The sequence below is a fragment of the Poecilia formosa genome, unplaced genomic scaffold (genome assembly GCF_000485575.1).
Source record: "Poecilia formosa unplaced genomic scaffold, Poecilia_formosa-5.1.2 Scaffold15, whole genome shotgun sequence".
Lineage (NCBI taxonomy): Eukaryota > Metazoa > Chordata > Actinopteri > Cyprinodontiformes > Poeciliidae > Poecilia > Poecilia formosa.
The window spans coordinates 4,464,754-4,492,446 of record NW_006799954.1 but is presented as its reverse complement, the minus strand read 5'-3'; the positions used below and the strand labels follow the sequence as shown (position 1 = coordinate 4,492,446).

Genomic DNA, 27,693 nt, shown 5'->3' with positions numbered 1-27,693 from the left:
AAGAAGAATCTGAATAGTCTCTTCTAAATCACACAGCTAGGGTTCTCATGCTCAACAACGCATGTCAAGTTGAATTGAATGTAAGGAAAAGAACAAAAGACTGTAACCTGCACAAACAATATTCTCTCTATTAAAATAATCCTTTTGCATCTCTGTGTCTCTTTATGTTTCCAGTTGTCTTCAGGTTAAAAGTGCACATATAAAAATGTTAATGTGCTGTTAAAAGATTCTCTAAAAAGTTACACATTAACACCAACCTTTTATCTTTAGTGGTTTTTAGTTGTTAAAGCTCAAGGACGATGCTGAAGTCATTCCAGTAAATTGGATCTGATGGTCTGGGAAGACGAAAAAAAAAAAGCCACACCACAGTCCAATTAATGCCACACAGTGATCTACTGCCATTCTCAGCAACAAAACTCTCACCAACAGACCTTATGCGTGCTAACAGTATACATACTGTACATATACTGAAATGAATGCAGGAGAAAACCGACACATTTACTCTAAATGCCTAATTGCAGACTCAGCAGAGCGTGTTGCATTATAGAAGTATGGTATCTCTCTCTCTAACCCTTGCTGGTCTCATTTGGTTAATTATAAAATGGTGCATCTGCCTCAGAGGGCGGCTAGCTGATAAGACTGCCCTGTGAAGCAGTCGCTGCCCCCATCAAGAGACAAGGACAGTGACCGCTGTACCGCTCAGGCCAATTACCCACCTGCTGCATGACTGCTGCGGTTCAGGGATGTCATTCCATGCTCAAACCAGCCCCATAATTGCTTTTGTTTTCCCAGTTAGCGGGTTTAAGACATGGCATCTTAAAACTACTCAAATTAGCAATCTACATTGTCTTGCAAAATTATTTGTACACCCTAAACTTTCCAAATGTACTTACTTCCACAAACTTCAATGCATTTTATTAGGATTATGTGATGAACCAACGTTAAAAAAAAGTGCAAAATTGCAAAGGAATCAAAAAGTTATACTTGGATTTAGACTTTGTTGAGCATTTGTATTCCTCCCTTCTTTGCTCTAACGCCACAAAATAAAATCCACTGCAAATAATTACCTTCAGAGTTCAACTGTTTAGTAAATAAAACTCTCCATACGTGTGATTAGGCCTGTAGCATTAAAAATTTTTGCTGGAGAATAAATTGTGCCAGCAATTATTGCGATGTGTTGTACTCACACCATTTCAAGTAATATGCAAGTTCACCCCCCTCAACGACCAATAAACTTTTATGTTGTAAAGAACACTTAGCACTGGAACTAGAAGGTGTTTTAAATATCCTAAATAAATCACGACAACCAAACAGAAATAAAAAAATGACATATAACTGGAACCATAAATTAAATGGACTGTGATGTCACAGTAAACAAAACTGACCTTCAAACAAATCCTAATCATCAAAATGGAAATTTTTGAGCTCATTTAAATTTTTGATCCTATACATTGATTAATTGCTTGTTGTAATATTTGTAAAAGTCCATGGCTGTCATGTGAGAAAAAGTAAAAGGTTCAAGTGGGGTGAAAACTTTTCTACTGCAGGGTAAAATAACATTTTATCTGGACTCTAATGTCCTGCAGCAGAATATTGACTTGAGAGGTTTGCCAGCTGGTGGAAACACTGATAATAAATAATAATAATAATAATTAAAAAAATGTTTTTGTGCATTTCTAATACAATTATATGAGAGATTTAGAAAATGTGTGTCAATTTAAATCAGATCTTATTTTTCTAATGAATATTTAAAGATTTATTTATTTATTTTTTTTTAAATAATCGGCTGTTCTAGAGGATAAATAATGTGGGATGCACCACAGCAGCAGGAGGACTTATCGTGCCATCACCAGCTTTGTTATCGCTGTCACTATCTGTTTTTCACACTGGTTAAGCAACATGTCCCCTGTTAATTTTACAGTCAATTCCAGAGGCTGCACTCTACTCGCCTTCTCACTGCTATTATTTCCCCCGAGGGCTCTGCATGAGGGGCTCTGAAAGATGGGAACAAATGAAGGTCAGAAAAAAATAAATTACACGTAGTGGAAGGCCAAGACCTGCACTCCATGAACAATGCATTGTTACTTTTGAGCAAGTGATTCACAGTCAAATGCATCTTTGAGAAGTAATAAAAAGAAAATCAAAAATAATACTGATGTGCTTTTTAAATGCATATGTTGCCCGAGCAAAAATATGCAAGCAAGCCCAAGCGAGATTGGATTATATGCCAATATAATCTAATGTGTTATGAACTGAGATAAAAATCCACCCAGATTCCCCAAACTTTCATGACTAATCTCCCACTTCTACGGTTCAGCTGACTTTTGCCTCCAAACAAATTAGCAAAGATGATGATGAGTGACAGGAACTTTTACATTCTGTCCCAATTAACAAGCCACCCTTGTCCCCACCAGCATTTATCATGGAAGCAGAGCTGACACATGCCTGTCAGACAGTCACCTCTCCTTTTACCCTGTTTAATTCTGCACACAACTGGCCTGTCTTGTTTTCGTACTTCAAGGTCCGTCGCCACATTGTCACTGCCAGCTAACTTCACTTTCTTCACTATTTTCAAACTGAAGGACAATCACACATACGTACACACAAATATATATATATATATATATATATATATATTTATTTATTTATATATAGACCCTTCCTTAATGTAACGATTTCTCACCATTAAGCTCATGTGTGAAAAAATGACTCAATAAAACTGTGAAATTTCAACACTTCAGCTTTTAGCACCAAACTGAGGCAGAGAATAACTTTCGTAGTAGAAAACAGCAAGTGACGGGTGCAACAAAGATGTTCAGGAGCTATTTGTAACTACTGAGACTGGTTGAGATACTGTCTGTGTTGGTCCTGCTGTGTTTACTTAAATGAAAAGCCAGTTCCTGAAAATCTGTTAAGTGTGTCCATTTGTTTCATTGATCTCCTTTTCACTGGCTAAAAGTGAACCATTAACTTCTTTCTTTCTGCTTCCTGCGTTGATCTGTTCGGTCTAAAATGAGGCCGCTCAGTGGGAACTGGACATTCGCCAACATTTAGCAGTTCCTGCATGCAATGAATTCATTTGAACTTTATTTACTTTCATAGTGCCACTTTCTAACTACTGCCACAGGCCCAATTTATTTCCAATTAGTACATGGAATCCAATTTCATCCAGATTTACTTCAATTTTTATCAAATTCAACCCAATAAAATCCAATTACATAATCAAAATCCCATCCAATTGGATGTAAGCTATGTTATTCCAAATTATAAGACAGGATAGTTACACTTATTTGATCATATGTTGCAAATTCACAAAATTATATTAGGATTATTAACTGGCTGAATCATCCTTCTCATAAAGCATGTGTTTGAAGAGGAGAAAGGCAGACTTTTAAACTTCTTGTACAAACAGGCTCGGGTTCCAGCCAAACCAATTTTGTAATTTTTATTTCTTGCAACAATTTTGTAGTCGAAGTTCAAGGATAATGAAGTCACAAGTGGATAAGTCATCATGTTTGGTTGTTTGGGGATTTTAACCCACACGTTTCCTTACACCATTTACCAGCGGCAAAACCTCTTTGAAGTACCTGGTTACATTTTGTTTTACTTCACACAAATGTACCTACGTCTGTGTGGAGAGTCCCTGGACTAGTAGCAACATCCGCCAATATCAAAATGGATTTGCCCAAAGATTTTGTCTGATTGAATGGTCGGTTCCTTCTGTCTACGGAAACGACAAACACAGCAAAGCAGAACCTTGTTGCACATTTGTCTGTCCAATGCATAAGTTGTGGCATTTGCATGCAGATTTAGAAAAATAAGAAACGACAGTCACAGGCTGCCACTAGGATTGTTTCAGATAAGCTAACAAAAAAAAAAACCCCTGCAGTGCAGAGAAATGAAGTCAAAGCTTAGCATTGCCTAACATTCATCTGGAGCTGAAGCTGGAGGAGTAATGAATACTGATTGTGACTGTAAAATACAGGAACTGTAATATTCACATTGAGGACAGGCAAATTGTTGTAAATGAGTGGAAAAGCACTGTGTCGTAATGTAGATTGATACTCTCATAATGACTGTTCTCGACTAAGCAGGCTTTAAAAAAAACCCTTCAGCTATCTGTCTCTTGTGCTCATTTTATTCCTCTCTTGCTTTGATTGCACAGCAGACCAGCTCCAAGCACAACTGATCCTGCTTATCTTGCAGTCTGATAGTGATATACACACTGGTGAGTAACTCTGCATAATGAACTCAAAGGTTCTTACTTTATCATTATCTTCCAACTAAGTTTTTTGTCCTGTTTTGAATTCATGTAATGAATTCAACTATTTATACTTTGCCATTGTCCCATGCTGCATTACTGCTTGGTTTGCACCGCATCACACTTGTGTTGTGCCCTTAACTAGAGCTTATTTGATCTAACTGAGCCTTACTGAACAAAGACCCCGGTGCCTTAAAATATTCTCCACAGAAAATTCATACCTATGTATTGTCAAAAGTTGTGGCCAAACTTTAAAAGTGTACCTTTTTTTTTCTAGAAAAGTAATAATAATAATTAAAAAAAAAACAGTGTTGCATTTCTACACCTCATTTCCTGTGGTGCGACATGCAAAAATTTATCAAATGGGTGTCTGCTTCTCAATAACATCTAACAGTCCTCTCCTTCCTAAAAAAACAAACCAAAAGTACAATCACTAACCTGAAAACTATACGCAGGACTTTACGTATTGTTAGATCTGTCATCTTCCAGACAGCCTCGCTCTTATAAGCCTTTCACCGCATGACAATGTCTATCTGCTGTGCACCACTGTGTGTCTGATCTGAGAGGACAACATTATTTCCAGTCTATCCTGAACATGGCAAGCTCTCATCTATCCTCCTAGACACATTTGCTCAGTCTGGCAATGATTTCAGAGTGGCCCAGTGTGGGAAGAGAAGCCATCCTTCAAAATCCACCGATCATCCACACATCAATTACCCAGGAGGGAAGCTCGCTCACTTCCGGGAGGCCCTCCGTTTTTTTCTTATTGTTATTCTTTTTGCCTGTCCAGCTACCAGAATAACTGACAACATCAAGGGGATTTAGTGCAGTGTCTGTGGGGCGGGTTGGCACATTCTCGGTAGATGGGAAACAGTAATTACTGCTGAGGGGGGAGGCTCCCAGGGAGTCTGGAGCCTTGCAGAGATTCAGTGTCATAAGGCCAATAGATTCCTGGGTGCCTGTAACAAATAGTTGCCTCACTTGTCAGAGCAGAAAAATGCAACAGAACTGGGCAGATTTGACTTAGAGGAGGCAATTTATTAGTTCAATTGTCTGTTTGGTGACATATCTCTTAAGACTAAACTTCACATCCTGACCTTTATAAATACGTAATGAGTTATTCAAGATGAAATCCCACTTCATTTCATCTGACCATGAGAATAAAGTCTGGGCCTCAGACGATTAGTGACGTATATAAATATTTAAAAATTTGCAGTGTTTTTTTTTTTTTATAATCTGAGGTTGGGTTATTTACAATAAAATAATGTTTATACGATGTTGACTGTATAAGGAAGATAAAGAGCAATTTTTCAAGATGCATTTAACACATCCTGAAAGAAAACTTCTTCCAGCCGTTTAGTGAGTCACAATGCCTGCTGGATAAATTGGGATCAGCAGACATAAAAGTGCTAAGTTGACTGACAAAAACACAGAAAATTACAGCTTAGTCCATATAGCCTCCAGTCATGTCTGCAACACCACCACTATCACCTCTCTCTTGCACTCAGTATAAATATCTTTGCCCAAGACTGTTTCGATCCTCAATTCCCCAATGCATCTGAACATATTCCAAAGGCTGAGCGCTGGAGGTGACGGACCAAAATAGCATTTTTATTGTTATACAAAACACATTTTTCAGTTTTGTTTACAGTCTACACTACTAACTGGGTAAAAAAAAAAAAAAAAAAAAAAGCTTACAAGAAAAGAACATTGTGAAACGTTCCAATGTGTACAAGAATGTAATAGTGGGTGGAACTGTCTAGCATTCAGCTAGATTGTTTCAGATCTTATTTACCGGAACAGAACATTGTATTAGACACTTAGAAACTTTAGTAAACAAAGATTACATCTGTGTTGGGATCTTGGTGTATGGCTGTGTTTTGATGTGCATGTAAGGAGGTTCCCTGAACAAAGGATCTCAGCTGAAAGGTCTGGCAGACCTGCTGCAGATCCCACACCTGCCTGCAAGTGATCAGCCTTTACTGGCAGTCAAGCCAAATGTATCTCTTTGAGATACTTTATCTCAGTTTATTGAATTTGTGATTATGTTTATCTTGCTCCTTGTGCTCTCTGTGCTTCCCAGGTTAAACAAGCAGTTAGCTTCCACATCATCCCCGATCAAACCAACAAACCAGTCCTTCACCACGTTTATCTTCGGATTTCAATTCTTTGCCCACTACAGCTCTGTAAGCCTCAGCTTTCATCCGCCCTCCTGCTCTCCTACACACTCTGTTCAAGTAACCATCTGAATCTCTCAGGCCGTCCGTTACTCACAGAGAAGCTCCCTGGAATTTTTACCAAAACCCTTTTGTCACCAGGATCGCTCTTCCTCAACATCAGCTGTCCATCTCAGAACCGCAAGCTTGAGACTCTGATCTGCTTTAGTGAAATTCATCTCCGTTTATCTACTGCTTGTCTCTCAACCTGACAACCAAACCTCCCGCTGTGTTCTTTCATTTCAGTCATTGTAAATAAACTTCATTACCTTTTTTTTCATTCTGCATCCAGTATCTGACTGTGTATGTGGGTAAGGAAATTATCAGAAAACATGACAAGCTGAGGTTCCTCAAGACTTCATTTTTATGTCACTTTTTTTTTAAATCAAAATACTTCCATAAAAAAAAAATCAAAACCTCTTTTTTTCTGTCTGGCAATAAATACAACCAAACTTTTCTGTTTTAGGTCAGTCCATTACCAAAATATTTCTATGTGATCAATCCCATCTATATCCACTTGTCTTTGCACCATGGCTGTTGACTTCAAAAGGCATGCCAAAATAATCCAAATATTTCTCTAAGAATTATTTTAAATCTTCTGACTTTAGAACAGAAAAAGGTGAAACTAAAGTGGAAATGTTTGGTCTTATTTGGAGCAAAGACGGGGACACTTATAATTCTTAGAATCTAATATTAATTCTAATGTATGGTGGTGGCCGAATTATGTTGGGAAAGTGTTTTACTGCAGGAGGGACTGGTGCAATTTACAAAAAAGATTGTGTGAAAATGTTGAAGCAAATTCTTAAGACCAGAGGAGTCACCAGACAAGTTAAAGTTTGGACACAACAGAGACAAGACCCAAAGCACATCATCAAATTTGTTACAAAGTGGCTTACAAATAACAAAGCCAATGATTTGACTTTGTGGCCATCACAAAGTGGTGATCTCTGTGGCAAATTCAGCCATCTATAGATGGCCTACAAACTTCACTCAATTACAGTAGTTCTGTCAAAAGGAATCTGTCAAAATTCCACCAAACTAGACTTGTTTTCTTTGTCGGTTTTTACTAAGATCCATCTGCATATTTAAGGTTGTTCCATTCTAAAGTCACATATAAGAAGTATTCCTTAAATCCTGTATAGAACACTAGCAACCAGGATATTAAAATGAGGTCATTTGGGCCTGACGAAGAAATTACATGATTTAATGGCACCCCAGGGGAAGTTTAAATATAGCTCAGCAGCACAACTTGCTTTCATGGCATGGCAAGAGTTCATTCATGCACAACTGCCCACATCTCTGATGAACCAGCAACTTAGATGCTGTAAAAAATGGTCATTCACATAATATAAATATGCAATATTTGCTCTTTTATTATTATTTTTTTTCAATGGGCAGTAGAGCTTACGTGTGTGAGAGAAGAGTTAAGTGGATTGTGTGTGTCTGACTTTGATGTCCTCTGGGCTGCCACAAGATGGCAGGACAACCTCCTGTCTGTCAAAAGCTACTTATCAAATGGGTGAGGCATTCTGTCGTTGGCAAAGCACGTTAACTTTTTCTATACGACCTCCAGATAGATTTTCTTCATAAATAATATGCAAAGGCTGCAGCACAGGGAGTTTGGGCATATTAAAACATTTAAAGTCATCAAATATGGAATGTTAATTGTTTTACATGATACTCTGAGAAATGGAAACTTCACACTGGAATAATCTGTACCTGTTGTACTTCACCAACTCTATTACTGAGCTTTCAAGATGGATTATCACACTATAAATCACATAATAATCTTAAAAATAGAGAACATAAAAAGCAAGAGCAAACTGATTTAGTCTGTTTAATAAGCATTTTCCCTGCCAAGATCAATCAACTGAAAATGAGAGCACATGTAGCTGTCCGACAAAATACTTAAACTTATGTTTCAGTCATGCAACATTGAAATCGTAAGTTAAAGTTACTTCTGTTGCTTTAAATGAACCTTAGGATTAAAGAAAACATCCATAATGAAGAGTGCTGTCCAGATTGTTGCAGTTAATGAAGGCCGACAGATGTAGGCTACATCTGGTCCCATGAGAGGGAAGCAATTGTGTAACGAAGGAAAGCAAGAACCAGCTGCTCCTGCTGCTGCTGTGGGGTCTGCTCAAGACTCCAAACTAAGCTAACAACGGCTAAAAGCTGCAGATATGACTTATATCTCATTGAGACGGTTTGCAACCCTTAATCCATACCAACTGATCTACTGATATGAATGAGCTGCCTCAGTAAAGTTTCACCACCTGACATGTCTGTTAGCTTTACTAGTTTTTGCTAAATTAGACATGAGTCTTAAATGACCACAGCAGCTTCTTCCACATGTCAGTGTCTCCTAAAGAACTTACACCAAACTTTAACTGTAATTTCTTAAGGCTTTCTGTGAACAATGACATTATTCTTCCCATTGTTTTATAAAGACCAGGTTTCTAAAATGCAAACTATTAGTTATATATCAACAGTGTCTCCCACCTCTAAAGCAACCATGGGCCTCTTGGCTGCTTCTCTGATTCATACTGTCCTTATCAGTTCAGGTGGACAGGGGTAGGAGACTCAGCAAACATGTAGTCCTCTGGTGGACAGGCATGTTGTTTGCATTATTACTGGACTTCTAAAGTGCACTTTATTTTATTTAGGGGGCATGTAGGAGTAACAGGAGTCAAATTCAAATGTATGCCACACAAGTAAGATTTTCTTTCATGAATTAATCATTTTTCTTTAATGATTTGTAACATAACAAAATGTGCAAACATACTTTTCCAAAGCAATGCATACAGTCCCAGAGCAGTAATATTTTCAGTCAGAACATAATACTTTAAATGATATTCTGATTCTATTAGCTTTGAAATTTAGAGTTGAGATGGTTAGGGACAGCAGAGGTGGGATAAAGAAGGAAGTTACGTTCATCAAATAATATTAATAAATGAGCTTTTTACCAACATAACAGTGATAAACAATTTATGTTGAAATTACATTGAGATGGGAGATATTAGACCCAAACAGAGCGGCCCAAAGGAAGGTTAGCAGAGCCTGTGTGGCAGATACTGCCATCAGAACATTCCTATTCATGCAGCATGAAGTTCAGACATGCAGCTGCATTCCAAACAAGTTCCTCTGAACGCTATCTTCACGTCTGTCCGCTTCTGGAAATCTGACTTGCTCTTCAGAAGCAATAAGTCAGCTGAAAAGCTTGGGGAAAAAAATGCACCAGCATATTTTTCGTCACACCAGCCTGTTTAGTCATCCACATGTTTCAGTTTACTTTGGAAAGCCACAACGTACACCACAGGAGCGGTTAGCACCTTTTTACTAATGAGCATTGCTCTCTTTATCCTAAAGGAAAAAATAGTCAAAGTGCGGATGAACTATCACCAAGCAAACAGATAAGACTTTAGAATTTTATTTTTTATGTGCTTTATAAGAGTAAACAGTAGGTTTGATTTATGACACAGAAGTATATGATTCACCACAAAGCCTTCCTGTCATGGAAACCAATAGCAACACTTGTTACAGCAGTAAAACTAGAACGTTTTGCTCAGCAAAAACATTAACAGCCACTTTAAGGGTGCAAAAGTGTTGCCATTAGGCTGAGCTGGACTTTGACACAGAAACAGTTGGTGTTCAGCACAGTAAACATGACTACCAGCACTATAGCAGAGCATCTACCCCTCTAACCTCTAAACTTCCCATTATATCCAGATAACATCATTGTGCTGCTTTATATCTGATTTCTTTCTCTCGTTTTTTGTCCAAAGTGTCGACATCAGTCACTGCTTTGTTATAAGTAAGCAAAGTACACGGTAATGAGGTTGTTACACTCAATGACCAAACCCAAGCATGAAACAGGAAACAACACATACAAGGTCATACAAATGCCTCAGACAGAACCTGGTTTGTGGCGGCTCTTCCTGTCGAACATCATCAACAACAACAGCTTTCGGTGGAGAGGGGGCAACATTTAACCAGCTGGGCTTAAAAGAGAATCTTGTATATAGTTTGTAATTGTTTGCTGAAATTAATTTACAAACAAACCTAACTTAAAAACAACAACAAAAAAAAGATTAAGTTTGAAGCATAACATTATATGTATGTAAACACAATAATCATGTCTTTGCACTTTTACAAAGTAAAATCGCTAATTTGCTCCTTAAAATTAGAATTTTAACAACTTTACATGTTTTAATTTATTTAAAATCTTAAATCGAACTGAACAGCGTTCTCATTTTCAATAACCACTTTTATTTTTAGATCTATTGTTGGTGTTAAAATTCAAGCATTTATGGGAGGCCACTGATAATTCAGTGGTCTTGGGAAACAGCTTATTTTGGTTGTGCCTTGGGCCTGCTCTGACAGTGTCCGTCACGTTTCTTTTACCACCAACTTCATATCATTTAGTTGTCTTTTACTACAGCAGCAGGAGCATTTCACGTGCAGAGTACAATTTCACAAGCAAGCCTACTTTGAACGCCTGAAGTGAAACCATAAAAAGTGAAAATATTTAGCACCAAAGTCAGTTACACTCATGAATCGAGTCTGAAAGAATCTTACTATTTCACATTCCTGTACAGATATAGACTCATTCAGAAAAGGATTGGGATGCATTTTACAAGTTAGAGATCTGTTTCCTTTGAAACAATTTTTTATTGTAGGTACATTAAAAGCAAAAGTATTCATACTTCACATTTTGTCACACTACAACAACAAACCTCAACCTTATGGAATAGATAAACGCAAACTAATACATAATTGTGAAGAGGAAGAAAGAGGAAGCATAGTTTTTTATTTTTCTTCTTTATATACATTTTTAAATGAGTGACATTCAGGGCACTTATCCCTATCTAAAATTCAGTGCAAGCAGATGCCTTTAAAAGTCACCTAATTAGTAAACAGAGTCCGACTGTGTTTAATTTATCCGTTCTGTGAAAGCCTCGGAGGTTTGTTAAGTGGACATTAATGAATAATCATGAGGATCAAGTAGCACCACAGACAGGTCAAGGATGACGTTGTGAAGAAACTTAAAGCAGGATTAGGTTAAAACAAGCTTTGATCATCTCACAGAGCTCTATTCAATTCATCATTTGGAAATGAAAATAGGATTAATGCTACGAGACTTAATCAGAGAAGCAGCCATGGTAACTCTGGAGGAGCTGCTGAGATTCTCCTTGCATTTTTTTCCTCTCTTTCTTTCCTTCTTTTTTCTTCAGTTTTTAATTATATATCACTTGCATTACCCGATAAAATGCAAAACAAGTGCAAAGGGTATGAATACTTTTGCAACGGAATGCATGTACAGAATTATGTTTATTAGTACACATAATAAAAAAAAATACTATAACACAGATGAGCTTTTCTTATAAAGTTTCATGATACCCAAAACAGTAGGTCTAATTATAGTAAAAAACATTTTATTTACATTTTGTCAACGTTTTATTATTGAGTGAAATACATAAATAAATAAAAAAACTGTATTCCATAATTTAAAAATAAATGAGGGTGATGTAAGTGCCAGCTCTGTTTAGTTTTTAATAACCAGAAGTTCCCTTTTACGCTGTATCGAAAGAGAAAACTTTGAGGTAAACCAAGGGTGACATTTTCTGCTGAAGCTTCCATACAACAGCAGCAAAAAAAAAAAAAAAAAAGAGGCTGAACCGAAACAGCTGAAGGAGGAAGTCACCTTTGGCAGTTTAGTAACCAGCACGTTGGTTTGTCATTCAACGGAACAGACCCATTCCTCTGCTAAACATGGCAAGAACTTCTGACGCAGACCTAAAGCCTCCTTCGAGCCAGAACGGACTGAAATGTGACGATCTGAGGAAAAACAGCTGTCACAGCAAGACAGAGGTTTGTCTGTTTATGCTTCACTGATGACAGTTGCTTATTATGGGGTAACTTTTTTTCCCTTACCTTGCCGGTCCGCCTGCTTAGGTGCGGCACGGTGTTCTGCACCTGATCGTATGCAGGTTATCTACCGGCGGTTATCGTTGGGCTTCTTACTTGACATAAACTTTGTGACGTAACTCACAGTGTGCCGTACTTTATGTCAATTCTACATTTTTTATTTTTTTAAGTACGCAACAATTTAACTATACATGAATAAAACGTATAATTAATTCGTAATTTGTGTCGTTATATCTGTTCAACATAACTATTTATAAATAAGCTACATATTTCAATGCAGCCTGTATTAACTACGCTGTTAGGTCTCTGTCTTGGGAAACAATTATGAATTTGATATGGGATTTTTCAAGATTTTATTTCCGTATCACTTTTGTTTATTATCAAGATATTTACATACACTGTTTAAAAGAAATAAAATACTTTTTGAATCATATTGAACGAAGATGCAGTGGGCCTGGAGGGTCTCCGGTAGCAGTCAGTCTTGCAACAAATCTGAGGAGGGATCTGACTGTTGCTGTATGACATGCTAACAGACCAAGATAGAGGCAACAGAAGCCATGTTCCACGTCCCGGATGGCACTGCTAATCCACCTCATATGTTTTTGCCTGTCCTCTTTAAATTTTTGTCTGTTCATGCGGTTAGAAAGCCAGACAGAGAGACATTGTAGTCCAAGATATGATCTTTGCATATCATGATCAATGTTTTCACTGGCAAATATTGCTATTAAATGAGTCCATCAGATGTTTCAACCACTGTTATTTGTAGGATATTTTAGAAATAGTTTAGTTTTTAGTAATGAGCAGAAAAATCAGATGGTTGCTCTATTCTGTTGGTTTAACAAAGTAGCAAACATGGCATTAAAGTTGATATTGTCTCTATAAGATGTTGTTTTAATTAAGAATTGAAACTAAGCATTGTAAACTGAAACACTGTATTAAAAATATACTTTTCAGAAACGCCTCACACTTTAGGCTTCCTCCACACACTGAGAAGGGGCTGACTATTCATAGCATTTTTTGTTTGCAGTAAAAACAAAGTATGACAACCAACCTTGTTTTCCCTTGTAATTCATCATATAGCTAGATTTTCTTATCTGATCCACATTTCTATAGCTATATATTTTGGATATAGCACGGTCCGCTGAAACCTAAGTTTTTTTTTGTTTTTTTTTTTTAAATGTACAAAACAAAAAAAAGTAAAAACAAAAGACTCCACCCTGAAATGATTCCTCTTTTCCCTTACATACGTTGTATTTTTACAGAGGGTACAGTTCTTATACTTCCTTGAAAGGTCCTCTTTACTTTCTGTACTATCCATTTGTATCTTCCTCTAAATATGAAAAGTTTTCAGTGCTTGAATTGAGACTCAAGAGAGACGTTAGACTACAACAGTTGATGTGTGACTAATTTATTTTCATAGTAAGTGAGTGCATAACTTCGCAGTGCTCTAGCTATGCAATGATGTCATTGTCAAAACAAATAAGCTTACAACTTGGTTCAAAACAGCAGCTCAACATTACTTAGCAGACTAGTCCCTCTTTTTTTAATAGAAGCATAGAATAAGTTTTGCAACAATTCAAAGATATACATGAGTATAAACAACCCCTGCAAAGTCAAGCTAGTTATGATATGGAAAAATAAAAACGATAATTGTTTGAGCAAATGAAGCACTGAGTCTTTGGTTGAAAAACCAGCCCATTTATTTTGTTAAAAAGAATGAAAGAAAAAATACATCAAACTACATCTTGGGGTTGTTTATTGTAAAGTTAGCATTATATATTCTTGTTAATACGGCCCACAAAAGCAGACAAAAAGCTGCATTTGAGAGAACTAGTTTCACAACAACCAATCAAGGGATTGGCTCACAGACTTGATGATACACCTTTTAACGCTCTTAATCACAGTATTCTTTGCTGTTATTGTTATTTCACGCTGCTTTGTAACATTTTGACAGACATTTACAGCAACTATTAGTGGTTTTGGAACGGCACTTATTGTGTGACTATAAACAGCACCTTCCAAAGTGACGGAAAACAAACACATTGAGACATAACTGTTTTTAACAAAGTCCCAGGTGGTATTGTAGTTGGAAATAAAATAGCTTCGTTAATCAACATAATGTGATACATAGACCCCGTGGCACTGCCTCAAAGTTAAAGGAGATGCGTGTTCATTTTTGTAAGTCACCAAATGGCTATAGCTACAACCAAACTTTGCCATCCATGAAGTCAGGGCAATATTTTTTAAGATTTGATCAAGTGGATGTGACAAAGAGGAGCTGTGCATGTCCTACCATAGGTGCATGTCATTAGGGACCCTGGACTTTGGAATGTCATTCGTTTGGTATGTTACAGATCAGTTACAACAAAACCAGAGAGTATTTCAGAAACGCATAACTAGCAGCTTATCTCCAGGGAGAAGAAATACTCTTCATAGCACCTCTAACATAGATTTATGCAACAGCTTGAATAAACGTGCTGTTATGGAGACTTTTCATAACTCATTATCTCTAAGATGGAGCTCCTCAGGGGAGTTTTTCCACCAAACCTGTTTCAGTCGTAAACCAATGTCAGTGCTGGCATGCCATCAGGTCAGTTTTTCGACTTCTTTTTTCTTTCTTATATTATTTTTCTTTTTCCCAGCCTGACTCTTGAAACACAGGTGTCTGCAAAATTTGAGATTGAAGCGCAGTAGAGCGAACCACTGGGACGACGGGAAGGAATGGGGCATCAAGGGGGAGACTTTAGGAAATGAGTCTTTTTCTAGAACAATTTTGTTTCTTCTGTATTTATTCACACATGTCTAGTTAAATATGTCACGATTAATTATAAAAACCGAGTGTGATTTTTTTTTGGGTGCCCTCCTGGCCACGCACAATGCGTTATGCATGTGGGCGGAGCAATGGTACTTCTCAGGGCCTACTGTTAGCTAGGCCAGGGCAAAGAACTGCCCTCATCGGGGATTCAAATAAGATGTGGCTACATTTTATTTTATTCTAATATTCTTGAGTTATTTCTGCATTTAGCCTTCCCAGAGAAAAGTTGAACGGAATGAAATACAAATGTCAGGATGAATAAGGGTTGAGGTTAGTACTAGCTGGCTATCACTTATCTTTTTATTGCTTAGTTTGAGATCACCTGCCTGTCACTTGAAGTAGGTTATTGCAACATATAGAACTGCCCTTCAGAGTCATTGTTTTCCACTGAATCTAATTCAGTTCTGAATCACTGCAGGTCTTATTCCACCATGCGACATTAATAAATACCACTTTAAAAAAAAACAAAAAAAAAACTTAGATCTGTCGTTACAGGACTGCCTGTGGATGCTGAGCAGACATTAGCTGGTGTTATAAAGATATCAGCTTGCAAGGATACTGGGAAAACATTGCAATCGATGTCGTTAAACTGTCCCTGCTCTGTGATTCTTTACGTATACTCGTAATACAATGGCGATGAAAGCATATATTTACTGACAGAGATGCACTTAATGCTGTAAAGTCGTGGTTCTAAGTTGACTCCCTTTAAAAAAAAATGTATGTTTGTTTGTGTTTATGTTTTTTCTTCTTTTGTTTTTTTTTTTTACCTCTTTTAAATCCCACGCATGATACCAAGGTCATCTTGGGGCCTCTTTCCCATTTTGAAGTGTGACCAATAGAAAAATGTCCCTGCAGTGTTGTTCTTTTTGTAGAAACTTCGCCTTAGCCATGATTATTTTTTGCTTTGTGCATTTTAAGAGCTTGTAAAAAGCATGTAGGGCATGAAAGTCAAGAAACTGCAAAGTGGCCTGATGAGACGAGCACAACAGCAACCCGAAGCTGTATAAATTATCTGGCTTTCATTGCCATTCTGTCCTGTATTTGCATTCCTTCAAATGGACAAAGGGCGTGGCTCCCTTTGCTGCACAAATAATCTGATTGTATGTCGATGCGTAGATAATAAAGTCACGTGAATAGTTGCTTACAGTATGAGACTGGTCAATAGTTTCAGGTATTTCCTGAAAAGTCACTCATAGGGGAGAGTTTTCTAAAACTACTCATGTTGAATTAAATCATCTTGGTTCTCTTTCACATGAAATATTACAACACATTTCTAACTGTTGGCACACAGAGATCCCCAATGCTGGGTCTTTCAAAATGAGTCTCATAATTACAGGTTTCAGTGTCTGTTTCATCCAGGTTAATTGAAATGCTAACCACAATTCATTTTTTATATTAAGCTGAACCACATTTGTTACTACAAATGCTACTACGTTTTGTTTTGCTCCCGTCCGGAATGCGAAAGCGCTCATCATTGCTCTCTCGTTAAATAGAAAAATGGCCCACAGACTGGCGTCGGCTCCAGGCAGTTCAGCCATGACACGTTTGAACAGCCACCCATGTATGTGGCGGTGATGACGTACCTGGGTTATGGGATTGTCACCCTGTTTGGTTACCTCAGAGACGTCCTCCGAGCTGTGGGCCTGGAGAAGTGCCATGTTGCTCAGGAAAGAGAGGAACAGAAGGTAGGTGCAACATAAAAAAACATGCAGTCGGCACACTCCCAGGCATTTTGTATGATTAGACGCATACCACACACCCAAGCTTGCAGACACCATCAGTACGTTTTGTTTTCCCCAATTATTTCAATTTTTCCTTAAGCAGTGCCTCTTCTTTCTTCCCTTGTGTTTCTCCGCACTTCTGTATAACGTTGCCATGGGTGAAACGGAACACCAAAGAGAATATGTGTTGAAGATCTAATTAAATCTCAGAGGATTCAAGCTCTCTGTTACTTTGTTTCAGATTTCATATTATGTCTCTTCAGTGAAGGTTAAATTAGAAAATACTTTGTCTTCAACATGTTTTGTGCTTTATGGGTTGGCAGGCACAATATAGTATTATCTTGACAGTGTAATCAGCCAAAAAAGTCATGATTTTACTTTATTAAGGATGTTGAGGATATTCTCGACTAATCTTGATGAAAAAGCTTAGCTTTGAGCTTTGTCATTGGATTAAGGTGAGTAATTATTCAAATTTAATAACATTACATTATAAAGGCTCTGATTATCGTACAAGTACAAGAACTTGTAAAAAGCAAATTGTTAAATTCGCAATTAGGCTTGACAAAAGAAAAAAAAATAATATTAACCTGGTTCTGACTCATTGTGAAGTTAACTAATTTGTTTTTATTGCCAGGATTTCACTCCCCTTTACCAGGACTTTGAAAATTTTTACACTCGAAACCTATACATGCGAGTAAGGGACAACTGGAACCGTCCCATATGCAGTCTCCCAGGCCCTATCTTCGACTTGATGGAAAGGGTGTCTGATGACTACAACTGGACATTCAGGTATTGCAGCCCAACCATTTCTAATTGTAACTTTTAGCACCTCAGCTGTGTTGCGTGTGGAGTAGGACAGCTACAGAAAGGAGCACATGACTATAAAATGCACATACGGAGGTTTCGAGGAGACTGAGGAAAGTTGGGTTCTTCAAGCTTTGAAATATATTCATCATACTGTCAAAGCTTATAATATAAGCTACAGAAAGGAGCACATGACTATAAAATGCACATACGGAGGTTTCGAGGAGACTGAGGAAAGTTGGGTTCTTCAGGCTTTGAAATATATTCATCATACTGTCAAAGCTTGTAATATAAGTTTTGTATATAATTTTTAAAGTGCTGCAGTAAAATGAATGCTTTGCAGTGCACTGCATCAGTACAGAAATCCCCCACAAGGAACCTTGTCTTACTGCTGGTAAAAACATGGATCCCGCTGAAGCTGATGGTGCAAAAATCTCTCACATTTATAGGGAAAGCCTGCATCGTGTGAGGAAACATAATGAGACAAATGTAACACCTTTCCTGGAGTCACTGCGATATTATGGTCATGCTAGCAGCAGGTGAACAAAACAGCAGTAGGATGTATATTGAACATAGATTACGGTAGAGAACAAAAAATTGAAAGCAATGCTGCTTGCAGTGTGACGCCTTTCTTGAAAACCAGTGTGAGTGCTGTGGATTTTCAGAAGTATTAATGCGTGATCAAACTTTGCTTTCACTGATTAGATGTTTTTTTTCTCTCTAGTTTCTGGTTAAGTTTTCACTCATAACTCATTATTGTCCTTTTGAACTGCTCTATAAATTATGCCAAAATCCAGTGAAGTTACAAAATTCTTAAATATCCTGGAGACTTTATCTGGTGTGATGAAAGGATAACTTATTAAATATGAGGCAATCTCTAAACAGATGCACACATCAACACTGAATGACTTTGGCAGTAGGTGAACAATATGTTCCTGCATACAACACTCTGTGTGCGGGATTATGTTGTGCATAGAAACATTGTGATTCATACCCAGATGACTTGAGAGCGTGGGAGCATCTCAAAACCAATAAGACTTGCGAAGACAATCTAAAGATCATTTCCCTAATCTAAAGGATATGCTGTTTTCTGAAACCAGCTGCCACAAAGTACTTTTAGGACACTTGCACATGTATTTGATTTTTTTTTTACTAGATATAACCACCATTATGTCAGGTTTTCTCTCTTTGCTTGTCAGTGTATATAGCCTTTAAGTTAAGTATGCATCCATGTCTTTATTATATAGTAAGTTCTCCTAAATTAACTTACATGTAGATTTTTTTCCTCCAAATATGTCACACCAAGAATATCAGCAAATATACCATATGCAGATATGGTTTTGAGTTTCTGGACCACAATTGATATTCCTTGGTGCTGCGCAGCAGGGTCAGGGAATGTGTTATGAAAAAGAAAATGAGCAGAGCCACAGGGAAGGAAAGTGATATTATGAATCTGTGAAGAGGTAAGCGTGGATTACATGTTTAAAGAGGTTTTAATGTGACTGTAAGAAGAAGATATGGGGAAGCCTCCTCGACTTTTGTGGAGAAGTGTGGTGAATTGGCAAAATGGTATGAAGCAGAGTGGAAAAAGTAGGTCGGCTGATAAACTCCTTCTGTTCTTTGAAAGAAGAACTTTATTTTAAAACTGGACAGGTGAAATTGGGCTATGTTTCCTCCAACTTCCTCATTGTATTCACATGCATAAGAGATCCAGTGTTATCTGCATATTCGTTCTCCAAAAATATATAAATTCACTGCCTTTTGGTTTAAAGTATAGTTGTTTGGATTCCATTTCTTGCTACTGAATAGCACATATTTAGCTATTGTGCAGTTTATTGGGAGGTTATTTATGTTTGCATGTGTGTGTGTGTGCGTGCGTGTGTGTGCATACCAGAAGAACAATGACACACTAACTGAGACAAACATAAATCTTCACAGGTTTACTGGGAGGACAATACACAACGTCATCAACATGGGCTCATACAACTACCTCGGCTTCGCAGAAAACAACGAAGATTTCCTGAAAACTGTGGCAGAGAAGGTGCGGCAGTACGGGGCTGGCGTCTGCAGCACAAGACAGGAAATTGGTCAGTTTGCGGTCAATGTTTAACAGATAAAAGAGATTGTTTCCCACTTGTCGCTTTGAGCTCAGTTTCACAAAGCTTTTCATTCGATTTGAAGTAATGTCCACTGTATAAATCATAGGAGGAATGGTGTTTGTTTTTATGTGATGGGGGAATTGACTTTTGTGCATTTTCTGTTGAAACTGCCTGTCATAATGCACAGTGATATACTTCATGTGTTGTTTTCTAAAATCTCTGATGATTATGGCTTACAGCTCTTGACGACCCAATTTTTTTTTCTGAAAGTTGGGATGTGGCATAAAATTACTAGTAATAACGGAAGTGTGCTAGAATGTGCACTCCTGGACCAGAGACAATGTCAGAGTCGTTTCACTTGGACTAAGGTGAAAAATGACATGGCTGTTGCTTAGGGGACTTTCATTAACTCTCAAGTCAGCACAGCAGTCTGCCAGGAAATTTCTAGAGCGCTTTATGCTGCTGCTCTGTCCCCTTTTTCAGATGAAAGTAACTTTTACCATTCATTTGGGAATCAAGACCCCCAGAGTATTGAGGAAGAGTAGAGAGGTTCAAAAAAAAAAAAATCCAAGTTGCTTGAGTTACTTGATGCACAACATATCAAATCACAGTTATTGTAACATCTATGCATGCAACACTTCAATCACAAAGGGTCTGCTTATTTGCATTGATAGATCAATAAATTTCATGTGTCATGCATGCAAACCCTACATGCTAATAGCATATCTGGCCTCGTAGATAGATTTTCATTGGCTGAGATACTAAAGCTCATGAAGAGTGGTGGGGATATTGTGATGAAGGAAAAGAAAGAAAAGTGTCAGGAAAATGTGGGTTAATCATCAATATTATAATTTCTAACTTCAGCAATTATGTCGCAATGTTTTCCTGACAATGCTGACTGTGTTTATCAGCTCGGAAGCCAGTAGAGCCAGGATATATTAGAGCACTTCCTGCTTCCTTCTGGTGACCAGCTGAGTGAAGATGTTTATTTCATTTTCCAGCAACGACCCGACACTTTCCCACATTTGATGTGCCACTTCCTGTTTTAGCTTAGTCAGTTTCCATGTGTCCCATCTGGCCGTGTATTATTCAGAATCGTACCCACAGAAGTACAAGATTTACTTTCACAAGTGGAGCATTATAGTTTTCACTATGATGCGTCACTAGTTATATTTATATAAAATACCTAAATTAGACATTGCTTTTGGTTTATTAAAAAAAAAAAAGAAACAATGAAGGATACAACAACGACAAACATACGTCACTGAAAAGTATGCTGTACTAATTAATACAATATGTATTTAGCTGTAACCGAAGCCCAACATGAAGCGTATCTGTAAACACCTGAATCCAAACACCTGTCGGTGTCTGTGTTGTTTAGACCCAATAGCAGAAATTGCTCTTAGAAGCAACATAGTTCGAGTCATAAAAGTTTATTTTACAGCATAAAGTAATGGTCTGAGCAGAAGTCCATAAGGTGTCCTAGGAAGGGCAGCGGCCGTACTTGACGGGTCCGTCAGGTTTGGCTGAAGGTGTGTAATGACATTTCCAAGGAATACTAAAGGAAGTTATTGTTTGTTCTGTGGAGCATGCTGGGCTTGTGTTAACTCTGTCCCAGTAGAGACATGGGGGATTGTATCTTTGAAAAAAGGGAAGCCCAGCATAAAAGTGATGCAAGAGGGGAGCAGAATTGCCAATCAGCGCTGACAGAGTCAGCATTTGTTCTCATCCCGTGTGCTTAATGAGCTTGATTTACAGCTCATTAAGCACTGATAGTGGTCCACTATCAGTGGTCTGATAGTGGACCACTGATAGTGGTCCACTATCAGAGACCACTATGAACAGCTAGACACCTAAGTAAGAAAAGGAGGAACTGTCACAATGCTGAGCTTAACATCCCACATCCTCAATTAGCCTATAAACCTACTTAATCTTAATCTAAGCCAAGATGATCTTCTTGGCTTAGAAGATCATCTAAGCCAAGAAGATGATCTTCAACTATTCAACCAGACTCAACTATTCAGATGACAAGGCCGCTATCAAAGCCACCTGAGTCTCTTTAATTCCTCATCAGAGGCACAAGCTCCATGCCACACTGCAATGATGCAGTAATTCCTGCAAAAGGAGGGCCGACCAAGTATGGATATACTTTACAGTACACACAGATACTTTTCGGTGGGCTGATGTTTCTATGTTGAAATAGTCGAAATGAACAGAAATAAATGCTTGACTGTATCACGCTGTGTGCCATCGATATATGAGTTTCACTTTTTAAAATGGGATAATAAAATGACCTTTTTGTTGATATTTTAATTTATTTAGAAAGACCTGTATATTTCCCCTGAGTTATACTGCCACTATGTTTAATTATCTGTCAGCAACTGTATTGTTGTATGAATTATTCAGCTTTTGTTCAATTATGTGCAGTGATAATCAGCAGAGATACATTTTGGTCCACAGAGGAGCCATGGAAGACATGTTATTGTGGATGAGCTGTCATAATTAAAAACCCCCAGGACTTTAAACAGGATGCAAATGCGATATACATACACGGACATGTTATAATAACAAGGATCGGAAAGTGGGATCTAATGAATTTTAAATGGTGTCTTATCTTTTGATCTTGAGCTCCTCTTCTGATCAGATGCAAGTGGCAGCATGAAGCTCATTTCAGGCATGTCTATCTTGGAGCTCGGAACTCTAATGACTAGCAATCAGCTGTGTGTTTCTGTCAAAACATTCGATGAGTGAACATCATGGATCTCATTGGTGAAGTTTTCTTCAGAAAAAAGCTCCTTTTTCCTCTCTCGTTATTGATGTTTTTAGAGCATTAAACCTCTGCTGCCAGGTAGTCGTGCGTCTGCTGAGAGCGGGCTTACAAAGTGGGGCGGGCACGCAAGAGTCTGTGTATGTGGGAGTGTGTTTCGTGATATCAGCAGTTTGACAGTGAAAAACAACAAGCAGTGTTTGTCAGTTCACCACTCCCTTGCCACCCCCGGCCCCCAAAACAATCCATTATTCATTTCCTTGATTTATTTATATGTTTATTTCTCTTTCCAAATTGGACTGTTTTAGTCTGGGTTTCTAATGGGCACTTCAGCTGTCTTGAGTGAGCGGGTTATGCAAAAACAAGCATTTGTCTCATGAGACCATATATGAAGTAAATATTTAAACACCCTGGTGTCTCTTTAAGAGCTGTCATCATGCCATCACAGCCATAGCAATTTGTAGCAGACTGAAAAACCTAGATCTTTTAGAGGCTGGTAGTACGCAGTTCAAAATAAACAACAACTTAACAGGATATATATTTTAAAATAAGCACCATTCACTCTGATGATCTATTTTCCATTTAACATTCAGATTCAACATGTTGTTTTTTTTTGTTTGTTTTTTTTTTTAAATGATCTCCTGTCTTGAGATTAATTGCAGTTTAACTTGAAGTCTTAGTCAACCTGTAATTATTGGAACAAAATGTAGTATTCACTCAAGTAAATTTTAATGAAATAACAGAACATTTTAATGTGTGCTCGAGGGGAGTGTCTCTAAAGACAAACATTCAAAGACTGACATTACTAGGTTGGTCCTCTTTTTCCTGCAATCATTAACTTACTGTTTGTCAAATATTCTCACATAGCAAGCATTGTAATTAATCACTTATTACTAATAAGGGAATTATTGGGTTTCAGACACAGATATTTCAGCACAAGTGGTGCAAATGTAAAAAAACAAAAAAAACAATTGAAATTAATTAATCTTTTAGTGCAGTGGTATAATCTCACACAGAAAAAAAAAATTATCGCACATTTATAGCTTCACAATTAAATACAGTTGCAATATCAATGTGTAACCCAAAGTACATTTGTTCAGTGTAGAAAGTGTGTCAATTTCTAAAACAAATTAGGCATATTAGAAAAAGAAGCTTATTCTGCTACACCATCTGAAAGATTATAGGAGAAGACTAAGTGCTCTCTTATTGGCACTTGAGTAATTTATATTATCAACGTTTGAGCCATCTGGGATTTTGTAAAGATATTATTTCTTAACATGGGATTTTTAACCCCCATTAAGTAATTTTAGTTAAATTAAAAAAATATATTTTTCTTCTCTTTCAGTTAAAGATAATGTTTAGATGTTTATATATTTTTTTTACTCTTAATAGATGTGCCAGTAGATGTGGCAAGCACTGCATTTGTGAAATAATAGCGTATCGTTGAATACACTATCGAAATAATTAATATTTAAATAATTAACTCTTTTTATGCTTATAAATGCTGTAGAGAAAGCTTGGGTCCTATGTAAGTAGTGACAAAAACAGACAGGAAGGATTTATATCTACAGTTCCAATATTTAGTGTTCTCACTAAACATGATGATGATCTTGCTAACACAGGCAAAGGAAGACTTAAAAAAAAAAGATGTAGGCATCATCTCATTCCATCTAACCAAAGCAGGATGAGCTACATCTAATCACTCTCTTTCACCCGAATAGTATCTAGATCTAAAGGCAGCTTCTGAAGGTTAAAATATCAATAAGAAGGCTGGGCGCACCTATGCAGACACTGCCAGGGGAAATGTTCCTTAAAGAGCTCAAATGCCAGTGCAGTCTGATTAAAAACGCTACACGTGCCAGCAGGGCCTGTGTGCTCATGCGGTCGAGGAAATGTAAGAATCGATCTAGCTAGCTCATCGTCCTGAAAGCACTGAACGGGAGTCACTATAAAGACAGAGCTGCTTCACTTCATTACAGTTTTATGCCCATCACTCGGATTTCCATTTTCCCGGCCTGCCTAAAAACATCTGTCTGCGTAAGTATTTAATGCCCGCCCTCTGTCGTAATGACCCATATTGACTTTGACTGTAATGATTAGTATGCAATGTATATGCAATGAAGGCCCCGTTTTCATATGAAAGGTCACGTCGGGAAATTTTGTGTTATTACTATTCATCAGATTTTATATTCCCTCTGCAGAAAGTCGGCTGTGTTATTACTTGTCAATGCAAATGTAACAACGCGTGCCAAGTGTATTAGAATGGATTCCATGCTTTGGAGATTTATATCATGCATGCAGAATATGCGGTGCTCTGCGGAAGGCATTTACATTCCTTAGATTTATTCATGTTTTAGCACATTACTAGTGCAAGCTTGAATGTATTTTATTGGAGTTCCCATGCAGACCAATACGAAGGGGTTCCTACTTTTGGAGTGGAAAGAAAAGGAAGTAGATTTAGATTTTTATGCTTGTTGTTCTGCTGGAACTCAAACCTCCAACACAGTTTTGGGTCGCCTGCAGCCTCTAGCAGGTTTTTCTCCTGTTAGGGCCTGTATTTAGCACCATCCATCTTCCGAAAGGTTATATTCTGGTCTCACCTGGCCAGAGATTACACTTTCACATGTCTGCTGTTATATGTACATGGCTAGGGGGCAAACTGCAGATGCGTATGACTTTCTTCTTCTCTCCTCTCTCTCATAAAGGCCAGGTTTGTGGAGTCCACAACTAAAATTGGTCTTGTCAGCAGATTCTCCCACCTGATCTCTAAACCCCCGCAGCTCCTCCATTGTTACCTTAGGCTACTTGACTGCTTCTCTATCAGGTCATCCGTCTCCAACTCAAGTCCTCGAGAGCTACTATTCTGCAACTTTTGAGAGCATCTCTGCTCCAACACACCTGAATGAAATAAATGGCTCGTTATCAGCTCTCTGCAGAGCTGAAGGACGTGCTGACGAGGGATTTCACTCATTTGATTCAGGAGTGGAGAAGAGAAATAGTTGCAGGATAGTAGTTCTCGAGGCCTGGAGCTGCAGACCCCTGGTTTTGGTGAATGACCATGTCATGGTAGCTTTGCAGTTTGTTTTATAAGCGGTTGCTGTCTTCCTTGGTCTTCGTGATGCCGTTTCTTGTCTGGTGTTGTCTAGCAAACCTATATGGACTTCATATACCAGCTGGATTTATACGGAGAGGAAATAATACGCATTTCTATTTATGTACTTTTTATTCAAGTAACATCTGCAGGCAGTGGCGTTGGGTTTTATTTGTGGTTATCAGTAAAGAGGCCTGACTCCATAAGCACGCCGCAATTTTTAGAGTTTTAATTTTCCTTCAACTGCTTAATTATTCACTACTTTGTGTTGGTCTGTCACATAAAATCTGATTAAAATCCACTGAGGTTTGTGGTTGTAATGTGGCAACATAAGAAAAAGTTCAAGAGGTATGAATACTTTTTCTAGGCACTGTAACACAATTAAAGTCCAGTTTATAGAAATCGCTGCATCTTGACACTGAAACTTTAATTGTTCTATTTCACAGATGGCTACAAAGGCAGATACCAAGACAAAAAAAAAATCTTATTTTGTTCACAAAATGAAAGAAACACAATGTCAGATGGCACATTAGCACAAAAATGAATTCTGGTCCCCACCTGCCATATTGGTTTATCACCAACTGTTTCTGCCTCATATTGTCCAACAGAATCATTTTAGACCTTGCGGGACCTGCTCTGATATTACCTTGGATGGAAAAAAAACAACAAAAAAAACAAAACAAAAAAAAAAGATCAGGGGAACTAAACTCCAAGTTTGTCACATCATAGATCTATAAGAATTGAATTTAATCTCCAGAGTGTGAGTGCTGATCCAGAGGTTTGTGTCTTCTGCTTTTTTATGAGGAGACTATTGCTGTCTGTCAGAATGTTAGATTGGATGACTAGAAAAAGATCAACAAGAACCTAAAGGAATAAATCACTCTCTGACGATAGCAACATGCACAAACAGGGCTTCTTGTAGCCATGATCTTTTCCTTTTGGTCACTACCCAGAGGTCGTGACCGTAGTTAATTGTAGCAACGCAAACCCTGTGCCAATCTGCCTTTCAATCACGAATGTAGAAACAGATGACAAACAGAAAAATGTGGGAAAGGTTGATTGACCCCAACCGAGACCGCAGTTGCAATATTTAGCGATGATATCAACATTGCATAATTTCCTGAGATGCAGACCTCATCCAAGGTGAGAGACTGTTTTTTTTTTTGTGATTTCCATCTCGCAGGTAACCTGAAGATTCATGAGGAGCTGGAGCAACTCGTGGCCGATTTCATTGGGGTGGAGTCCTCCATGATTTTCGGGATGGGCTTTGCAACAAACTCAATGAACATCCCAGCTCTCGTGGGGAAGGTACGCGATTCCCCACACTTTTCCCCACTCGCTGAATGAAGGAAACCAGATAGCAATAAAGGTGCAGTTTGCAAAGCATGGTAGATATTAATATAATTAGTTGAGCTTTTGTTTCCTTCTTGCATATGCTCCAAATTCTTAAAAGAAAACCTACATCAACCGTTAAATATTCCTGACCACCTCACTTAATTAAAGTTTTAATTAAACCTTGTAGTAGCCAGAATGAGAAGGTTCTGGGCATACATGACTGCTTCCAGGCAGGCAGACAAGCAAGGGCAGTTTTTATGAGCACTACTTAAGGGTCTGACTACCCATAATCTGGCCTCTTGGCACACCCGCCTGCTTCAAGTGGAGCTGACAGAAACCAGCGGCAACATGAAGCAGGAGTAGCTGCGATTCAGCCGGACAGGAAGGAAAGGAGGGCTGACGGTTGTAAGTGATGAGAGCAGGCTCGTTTTATGCAGCTGAAGAGGTGCAGCAGCCCCTTTGGGCTGCAGCGCTGACGCCAGCCCGGTGACGTCTGGGGGTCAGCCCTCGCTGCCAGCTCCGTCCTACAGGGACAGGGTGAGCTCGGACAGGCCTCTCCATGCAGGCGGAGCCACATTAGAGTGACAGCTGTTGGTGGACCAGCTTGACCCCGGGCCATGCTGAGCGTATCTGTCACCGTGCTGGTGTCAACACAA

At 38.2% G+C, this 27,693-nt stretch overlaps 1 protein-coding gene across 1 annotated transcript in view; it reads left to right on the top strand.

The window, feature by feature from the left end:
- The first annotated feature begins 12,155 nt into the window (after positions 1 to 12,155).
- Positions 12,156 to 27,693, top strand: part of LOC103134172 (serine palmitoyltransferase 3) — a 31,507-nt gene continuing 15,969 nt past the window's right edge. The window contains exons 1-5 of the mRNA XM_007546317.2: positions 12,156 to 12,348; positions 16,714 to 16,905; positions 17,576 to 17,730; positions 19,684 to 19,832; positions 26,886 to 27,010. Coding sequence (XP_007546379.1) covers positions 12,250 to 12,348; positions 16,714 to 16,905; positions 17,576 to 17,730; positions 19,684 to 19,832; positions 26,886 to 27,010 — 720 coding nt within the window. The 5' untranslated portion in view covers positions 12,156 to 12,249. The remainder of the gene's footprint in view (positions 12,349 to 16,713; positions 16,906 to 17,575; positions 17,731 to 19,683; positions 19,833 to 26,885; positions 27,011 to 27,693) is intronic.